Source organism: Haliotis cracherodii, unplaced genomic scaffold (assembly GCF_022045235.1).
Source record: "Haliotis cracherodii isolate W230 unplaced genomic scaffold, xgHalCrac1.p SCAF_1, whole genome shotgun sequence".
NCBI classification, from domain to species: domain Eukaryota; kingdom Metazoa; phylum Mollusca; class Gastropoda; order Lepetellida; family Haliotidae; genus Haliotis; species Haliotis cracherodii.
In genome coordinates, this window is record NW_027266264.1 from 50,945,479 (window position 1) to 50,955,699 (window position 10,221).

The window sequence follows — 10,221 nt, forward strand, 5'->3', positions numbered from 1 at the left end:
ACCAGTCAAACATCAGGTACAAACTGGCTATAACCCCAACTCAGATGACCAGTCAAACATCAGGTACAAACTGGCTATAACCCCAACTCTGATGACCAGTCAAACATCAGGTACAAAGTGGCTATAACCCCAACTCTGATGACCAGTCAAAAATCAGGTACAAACTATAGCCCCAACTCTTATGACAGGTCAAACATCAGGTACAAACTGGCTATAGCCCCAACTCTGATGACCAGTCAAACATCAGGTACAAACTGGCTATAGCCCCAACTCAGATGACCAGTCAAACATCAGGTACAAACTGGCTATAGCCCCATGATGTTTATTATGTTGGAGCTCAGGGTTCGTACAGGCTTGAAAAAGCCCTGAATTTGAAGTCCCTCTTGAAAAGCTTGGATTTTTATTGTCACACTTCACAACAAATGTTATATGTGGGATAACACTTTCCGAATAAAGTACAGATTCTCGTTCACTTTTGGGTTGAGTCCCACCCGGGATTCGAACTCACAATGCCAAAGTGAGGCACCTAATCGCCAGCACACAAAGTCAGTGATCTAACCCGCTCAGCCACTGAGGCTTCCACAAAAATGAAGGTCCGACAACTAGTAGTCTTTTACAAGATTTAATGTATGTTTGGGTGAAATAAGTGCAAAATCTGCAAATAATCATATTATTATGTTAGCTAAGAGACACATTTTTATTTCTAGTTTAAAGAAAAGGAAACCCTCAATGGACATTTTTCAAACAAGTATTGAAAGATGCTATTTATTTGGAATATCTGTCAGCAAAAATTAATAATAAGCTTTGTACTTATAACAGAAAGTGGAAATTGTATTTTGGTTTACATGATGCCTTGAATCTTACATAGATTGCTGACTGTGTGTTATTATTGATTATTTCCAATCACTTTGACTTTATTGCCAAAGAAAAACTACAGTGTTTCTCCAATATAATGATTACAATATTATAGTTTGGTATTGTTTATTCTTTTATTATTAGCTTATCTTTCTATGATTGCTCATAAATATGGTGTTAACAACTTTCATGCCAGAACATCTTGCTTGATCCTACATGATCAAGGCCTATCCAATTTTTTACGCTTAGACAAATATGCTGTGTCAAATTGTTAATAATGCTATATATATATATATATCACTGTGTATGTAACCACTGAAACTGGAATAAAAATGATTGGAAAAAAACAAACTGGTAGTCTGGATCACAACTGGTAGCCTAAATTGGCATGGCTCCCATGGCCAAAAGCTATGAACACACAATGCCATTTAGAAAGTGTCAGACTTGCATTTTTGTGAAAGCCTCGCTGGCTGAGTGGGTTAGATTGCTGACTTTGTGTGCTGCGATTAGGTGCCTCACTTTGGCAGTGTGGGTTCAAATCCCGGACAGGACACAACCCCAAAAGAGTACGGGAATCTATACTTTACTCAGAAAGTGCTATCCCACATATAACATTTATTTCATTTGACCACTTTCTAAATGGCATTGTGTGTTCATAACCTTGACAAGCCTTGAAAATCACCAAACTAGTTTGAAAAGTCTTGAATTTGTATTTCTCCTTAGGCTGTGGTGACTTTATATAACATAGGATACAGTTGTGATATTGTCAGTGGTCTTAACAGTTTGAAGTGATGAATCAGAAAGGCTTCATTGCAATAATGAATTGTTTGTTGTAGTTTTGCCTGGTCCTGTGCGCAGAATGGAGGGTTATGTGACTTCTTCAACACTATGTGGCCGGGACAGAGTGCTGACAGCATTCTACCAGTTTCAGGTAGACTAGCTGCATATCTTTATTTGTACATTAGAGAGTATGGCTAGGTGAGGTGAGGTGAAATAAGGTTTAATGTCGAGTCCAAGATTATTGCACTTATATAGCGACGTGTGTATGTCTGCTTGTACTATTCTGGACTAATGCTGATTTATAGTGCTAGCTCACTGAGATACCATGCCGCAGTTTAACATGAATACCCCACTCCAAGCGGACCAGTCCTTGTTATAGCCTCTCAATGCTGAGCGCCAGACAGGGTAACAACAAAAACAATGGTTTAACTTCTATTACCATGGAGGCTGTTGAGTATGCCTAGGGCTTCAGCAGCAAAAGAAGGTGATTTAAGATCATTTCTCTCCCCCGCGCCACCCCCCCCCCCCCCCCCCCCCCCTCAAAATATCACTCTCACTGAAAATATGAGTGATTGGGTAACTCACGCCTATATCTAGGCATTGGAATTGATTGTTGAAGAGGTCTATATCAATGCTTTCAATGCTATTTTTGCAAATAACTTCGGCTAAAATTGCACATTTCTGCAGTAAAAACATTTTTCTATCTGAAAATTAATACAAACTCATTTTTTCGTTGACAGAATTTAATCTCTTACATTTAAACATTTCAAGACATTAAATGATGCAAATAGACATGTATAGTGTCACTGATATTTATTCATGTTTAAATGTAAACAGTTTATCTAGTCATAATACCACAAGAATGTTTAGAAGTGAGAATTATTTATTTCAAATTTTGTGTTAGAGCAGGATTCATATTTTGTATTTTTGAATCACATGTTAATTATTTTGGCATCATTTGAGTGCAACAAAGCTTGAAGATAATGAAAATTACTGTATTGTTGATAAAAAAAAGGGGCAAATTCTGCAATTTTTCTACAATTCTGTGGTAAGTTACATTTTCTGCAAATCGCAGAATTCGTCTGGGACTGATCCATAGTCTTCATATTGATATGATAAAACATTGACTGAGCTGGTGACTCTTTACATATTGGGTGTACCCATATTTGTCTGGTATTGCAGGAGCAGTTTTGACAATACCATCAGATCTGCTCACACTTGAGCAAACATACAGACTGAGTATTAGACTGTCAAAGTCAGGATTGGAAGGATCAGCTGCAAATATCAGTGTCCTCATCACCAACCCAACGACACCATCACTCCTTGTGAGGTAATCCTTTAATGTATTTCTACCAGGTATGTACTATATCACAGAAGTAAGTCCATCTCATAGTTAAGCCGAGGTATTAAATTGAAATCTGTATCAAAATGATACCTAATAATGATCATATTTACGATGCACTAAAGCGTTCAAAGCACTGTATTATTACCCTGGTTAATGAATCAGTGTGCACTTGAGTTTCATTCTCAACTCAAGCTTCCTGTGAGGCACTAGGTTATCAGCCACAACAGTCTCATCCTACTGGGTACCCATTCACTGCTTGGTGAAAAGAGGCATTTTTCAAACAAAGTCACTTGCCCAAGGAGACGCTACGTACATGTGCTTATGTGTTCCCTACGGTGCTGTGACAGTTCCTGTTGTTGATGAGTGAGGTCATATTTAATGACGCATCGGCAGTATTTCAGCCATATTGACTGTTCTTAATGAACAATACCATATAGGTAGGCAATGCTACCAAACATTCATACTTCATGTGAATCTAATCAGACCGCTGCCCCACACCACCTTATAGATTCTAATCATGTTAAAAATCTAATTAATCTAATTAATTTATTATAAGTCCTCTCTATGTTGATTGTTCAGTAGAGCGGAAGCAGGACAGATAGTAATACTTTGGTATACTTTTCTATTGGGGCTGTGGGGTTGCCGAATGGTTAAAGTATTTGTTGGTCCTGATTGTCAACATATCTACTACGTGAGAAGCCCATTCCCTGATTAGATTTTCCTGGACTCTTGCTTAGAATCTTACTCACTCACTCTTTTCTTGTGAATGAAACTGACATTATTGTCTGAAGCTGCTGTAAAATCCAATCATTTCTTCATATCTTTAAAACTTGGGTATTTACAGCTTTATTGTTGAAGCAAGCTGGAAAGTATATGGTTAAGTTAAACAGTTACAATGAAGGTGATCTCTGCATGGTGGATCCTACTGACGTGTTGTTGACTGCAGGTGTAAGTTGGGTTGTGGGGTGAAGCTGAACCCGTCCGAGCTCCTGGCTTTGGAAGCTGTGTGTGTCAACTGTGATGAGAGTGGACTGTCCATACAGACCTATGAGTGGTCCGTCACCCGCTCCTCCACAAACCTGCCTATAGATGCAGCCGAGCTTGCTGTTGGAACAACTACCGGCATTCGTCAGTCAGTGTTTGTACTGTCGGCCAACTTCTTTGAGGTCTCCAATGTTTATGACATCAGGGTTAAAGGTAACTATCTGGCATAACTATCTACCATACAGGCTGTGAATCTCTTCATCTAATAGTATTGCATATCACAATAAATAGTACCTACACATTGCATTACCAATATAATGTAACTGTTGTTTCATTTAACAATGTTCCTATGACTGCATATGATGATTGACATGTTTACTTTGTAGCGATTGATGTTTTACTCTGATTGAATGTTACTGTGTAACAATTGACCTCACTACTCTAATGATTGACATGGTTACTCTATAGTGATTGACATGGTTACTCTGCAATGATTGACATGGTTACTCTATAGTGATCGACATGGTTACTTTATAATGATTGACATGGTTGCTCTATAATGATTGATATGTTTGCTCTGTAATGATTGACATGGTTACTCTAATGATAGACCTCTTTCTTCTGTAATGAACAATATACACAGAGTACTAGTATGTTAATTATCCAACATGCTCAAAGGGAGGTGATAGCATAAGCCTAAAGTAACAATATGTGTCAAAATAAAAAGTTTTTTAATATTTTTGGGGGAAACTGGGATTTTGTATAGAGACAGGATATGTGTCAGTCACTGCTTCAAGACGCACTATTGTCTGTAGAGAAGCAAACAAGTAATTGGTTTTTTTATGAAGTCGAGCATGACCATCAAACTTGGCCTTTTGTGTGATAAACCATGAGGCCAAAAAAAAATTTTTTTTAAATCACAGCGGCACCAGAGCCTGTCTTCCACCATTCAAAGAGGGGCGGTCAGGTAGCCTTGGGGTTAAAGCGTTCGCTCGTCACGCTGAAGACCCAAGTTCGATTCCCGACATGGGTACAATGTGTGAAGCCAATTTCTGGTGTCCCCCATCATGATATTGCTGGAATATTGCTAAAAGCGGCGTAAAACATACTCACTCACTCACTCACTCACTCACTCACTCACTCACTCACTCACCATTCAAAGATGAATAAGTCAGTCCCTAGGCATCTTCCCGAGGCAAGAGAGTTAACTGACTTTAAAATTCCAGTTTCCACCCTTGCCGAACTAGCCTGGAATTCCTTGACTCGATCGTAGCGCAACCAGTGGCTATTACCGGTTATGTTCTTCTAAGCCTCTCCTATAGACCAACCAGATTCCACCTATCATATCACTTGCGTTTGTTTCACACAAAATGGTGTCGCCGAGTTAGGACAATCTGTTCGATAATCAAGACCTATATTGTGATAAAACGGGTCTTACAACGCGAAATGCATCAAATCACGTGAGCACCTTGATTAAAAACATGAAAAGATTTGGAAAATATCTGCTGACAACGAGTTGGCAGTGAACATGCTTTGCAAATCCTGCAATCGACCGAAATCTGGATGACAGTTTACGAACTGGATTTCGATTTCAGTGTGCGGTTTTGATTGGACTATGCATAGACTCGTTAGTCCAGCCAAAATGTAACTCCATAATACCAGCCTAGTTTGGCAAGGGTGGAAACTGTACTTTTATAGTCAGTTAACTCTCTTGCCGCTGGAAGATGGTCCCTAGGTGCCAACAGGCTGTATTTAGTTCGTATAGATCTCCCTTCATGATATTACTGTCACTTCAAGGTAATGACTATCCTAGGTGCCGACAGCCTGTATTTAGTTTGTATCGATCTTCCTTCATGATATTACTGTCACTTCAAGGTAATGACTATCCTAGCAACCAACAGCCTGTATTTAGTTTGTATAGATCTCCCTTCATGATATAACTGTCACTTCAAGGTAATGACTATCCTAGCAACCAACAGCCTGTATTTAGTTTGTATATAGATCTCCCTTCATATTACTGTCACTTCAAGGTAATGACTATCCTAGCAACCAACAGCCTGTATTTAGTTTGTATAGATCTCCCTTCATGATATAACTGTCACTTCAAGGTAATGACTATCCTAGCAACCAACAGCCTGTATTTAGTTTGTATATAGATCTCCCTTCATATTACTGTCACTTCAAGGTAATGACTATCCTAGCAACCAACAGCCTGTATTTAGTTTGTATAGATCTCCCTTCATGATATAACTGTCACTTCAAGGTAATGACTATCCTAGCAACCAACAGCCTGTATTTAGTTTGTATAGATCTCCCTTCATGATATAACTGTCACTTCAAGGTAATGACTATCCTAGCAACCAACAGCCTGTATTTAGTTTGTATATAGATCTTCCTTCATGATATTACTGTCACTTCAAGGTAATGACTATCCTAGCAACCAACAGCCTGTATTTAGTTTGTATATAGATCTCCCTTCGTGATATTACTGTCACTTCAAGGTAATGACTATCCTAGCAACCAACAGCCTGTATGTAATTTGTATAGGTCTTCCTTCATGATATTACTGTCACTTCAAGGTAATGACTATCCTAGCAACCAACAGCCTGTATTTAGTTTGTATATAGATCTCCCTTCATGATATTACTGTCACTATAAGGTAATGACTATCCTAGCAACCAACAGCCTGTATTTAGTTTGTATAGATCTTCCTTCATGATATTACTGTCACTTCAAGGTAATGACTATCCTAGCAACCAACAGCCTGTATTTAGTTTGTATAGATCTCCCTTCATGATATTACTGTCACTTAAAGGTAATGACTATCCTAGCAACCAACAGCCTGTATTTAGTTTGTATATAGATCTCACTTCATATTACTGTCACTTCAAGGTAATGACTATCCTAGCAACCAACAGCCTGTATTTAGTTTGTATAGATCTCCCTTCATGATATTACTGTCACTTCAAGGTAATGACTATCCTAGCAACCAACAGCCTGTATTTAGTTTGTATATAGATCTCCCTTCATATTACTGTCACTTCAAGGTAATGACTATCCTAGCAACCAACAGCCTGTATTTAGTTTGTATAGATCTCCCTTCATGATATAACTGTCACTTCAAGGTAATGACTATCCTAGCAACCAACAGCCTGTATTTAGTTTGTATATAGATCTTCCTTCATGATATTACTGTCACTTCAAGGTAATGACTATCCTAGCAACCAACAGCCTGTATTTAGTTTGTATATAGATCTCCCTTCGTGATATTACTGTCACTTCAAGGTAATGACTATCCTAGCAACCAACAGCCTGTATGTAATTTGTATAGGTCTTCCTTCATGATATTACTGTCACTTCAAGGTAATGACTATCCTAGCAACCAACAGCCTGTATTTAGTTTGTATAGATCTCCCTTCATGATATTACTGTCACTTCAAGGTAATGACTATCCTAGCAACCAACAGCCTGTATTTAGTTTGTATATAGATCTCCCTTCATGATATTACTGTCACTATAAGGTAATGACTATCCTAGCAACCAACAGCCTGTATTTAGTTTGTATAGATCTTCCTTCATGATATTACTGTCACTTCAAGGTAATGACTATCCTAGCAACCAACAGCCTGTATTTAGTTTGTATATAGATCTCCCTTCATGATATTACTGTCACTATAAGGTAATGACTATCCTAGCAACCAACAGCCTGTATTTAGTTTGTATAGATCTTCCTTCATGATATTACTGTCACTTCAAGGTAATGACTATCCTAGCAACCAACAGCCTGTATTTAGTTTGTATAGATCTCCCTTCATGATATTACTGTCACTTCAAGGTAATGACTATCCTAGCAACCAACAGCCTGTATTTAGTTTGTATATAGATCTCCCTTCATATTACTGTCACTTCAAGGTAATGACTATCCTAGCAACCAACAGCCTGTATTTAGTTTGTATAGATCTCCCTTCATGATATAACTGTCACTTCAAGGTAATGACTATCCTAGCAACCAACAGCCTGTATTTAGTTTGTATATAGATCTTCCTTCATGATATTACTGTCACTTCAAGGTAATGACTATCCTAGCAACCAACAGCCTGTATTTAGTTTGTATAGATCTCCCTTCATGATATAACTGTCACTTCAAGGTAATGACTATCCTAGCAACCAACAGCCTGTATTTAGTTTGTATAGATCTCCCTTCATGATATAACTGTCACTTCAAGGTAATGACTATCCTAGCAACCAGCAGCCTGTATTTAGTTTGTATATAGATCTCTCTTCATGATATTACTGTCACTACAATGACTCTCCTAGCAACCAACAGCAAGTCTGAGGAAGGCAGCACAGTTTACACTGTGATCACCAACAGCCCCCCTGTCCCCGGGTCCTGCAGCATCTCCCCCCTGTCAGGCCAGGCCATCATCACCCAGTTCACTGCCACGTGCACCAACTTCGTAGATGAAGACTCGCCCTTGCTGTATCGGATGTATCTGCAGAATGAAGCCGGGCAAAATGGTAACACTTTCTCCATTTCTTTGAATATGTCAATAACATGAAACATTTTAGGGATAGCAACTTTATTATTTGGTGTGACATTTCATGAGTACATTGGTCAAATGTAACAAATGTTATACTTGGGATAACACTTTCTTAGTAAAGTACAGATTCTAGTACTTTTTGGGGTTGAGTCCCATCCAGGATTTTAACCCACACTCTCAGAGTGAGGCACCTAATCGCTACCATGCAAAGTCAGGTATCTAACTCACTCAGCCAGACTCTGAGATTGTGGGTTTGAATCACGGATTGGACGGAACCCCCAAAAGTGCTAGAATTTGAAAGTGTTATCCTAAGTATAACATTTGTTACGTGACTATTTGTTTGGTTTCAACAAAGTGTTCAAATCCTACAACCAACATCTCTTTGGGTTTTCCTCCCAGATTTGGTTGATACATATAACCTGCCTCTGCTTGTTGTCACCCTGCATGGCATTAAGGGAATGAAACAAGGACTGGTGGGCTCAGTCATTTAAAACACAAACACACACATGCATGCACATCACTATAGAAGTACACTAATCATGAATACGACATTAATTCCCGTTTCACCTCACCTTAACTGATATAACTCAAATATTGTTCAAAATAAGTAATGCATCAAATATAGTCAGCGGGTGGTTGTAGAGATAAGACAGTTCTGAATTTTCCTGACAGGCGTAATGAAATTAAAGCTAGCCAGTAGCACTGTGCCCTTGGCAGACTTGCACAAAGCGATCTTAGCGCTATGATGATCATAACTCCCATACTTTAACATAGGCTTACAATTGTCGTAGCGCTTAGATTGCTTTGTGCAAGTGGGCCCTTGTAAGGATAATCAAACACATGGTCACTGGTTTGCTGTAGTTAGATAGTGTTTACTGCGGAGCAAAACCCATAATTTCATTCTATCCAATTATATGAGACTTCATTATATCGATTTGTGATGACATTAACTAAATGCAATTTAACTTGTCAGCTAGTGGTGATTGATGGCTAGATGTATTCTGTACTTAACACTTTTTTGAGGACCCCCTGGTTCTTTCATATTGCTATTGTCATGGCATGCCAGATTAACTATAGCAATATGAAAGAATCAGGTGGTCCTTGCCCTTCCTTTAGTGGTGCAGTCCTATATTCAAGGGTTGTCTTGCAGACATGCTGCTGTACTATGGCCAGGAGTCGTCAACCTCCCACCTGACACTTCCTGCAGGGCTGGAGAGCAGGAACTACACACGCAATGTGTCCATCCTGGTGTTTGATTCTTATGACACAAGCACCTCTGTCACTGTCTCGGTACAGGTTAGTTCGGAGCTATGTATGATTGTTGTCCAGATCTAATTCTGAATGCTGTAATTCTTCTTATGGTACTAGTACTACTACAGTAGCATTATGTAATGTAATTATATAAGGACATGGCTCCATTATGACAGGCTCCGCCATCATGCATGATAGCGGAGCTTCAAATTAAGACGAGATATTATTGGATGAAATGGTCGCGGATGTGGAGGTACTGGTGGACTACGGCAATGAGCTTAACCCCTGTTAAGCAACCCCAACTGCAGCAACCGCTGCCCTGCAACAACCGTTGCCAAGCAACCCATGTTGCTTACCGATGCAGCTTCCGCTGCCCCGCAACTACCGTTGCCAAGCAACCCATGTTGCTTACCAATGCAGCGCCCGCTGCCCTGCAACTACCGTTGCCAAGCAACCCATGTTGCT

General features: G+C 39.3%; 1 protein-coding gene across 1 annotated transcript in view; it reads left to right on the forward strand.

The window, feature by feature from the left end:
• Window positions 1–10,221, forward strand: part of LOC139479059 (uncharacterized) — a 103,889-nt gene that overhangs the window by 67,352 nt on the left and 26,316 nt on the right. The window contains exons 50-54 of the mRNA XM_071261813.1: window positions 1,692–1,786; window positions 2,818–2,965; window positions 3,927–4,177; window positions 8,282–8,482; window positions 9,656–9,801. Of these exons, the coding sequence (XP_071117914.1) occupies window positions 1,692–1,786; window positions 2,818–2,965; window positions 3,927–4,177; window positions 8,282–8,482; window positions 9,656–9,801 (841 nt within the window). The remainder of the gene's footprint in view (window positions 1–1,691; window positions 1,787–2,817; window positions 2,966–3,926; window positions 4,178–8,281; window positions 8,483–9,655; window positions 9,802–10,221) is intronic.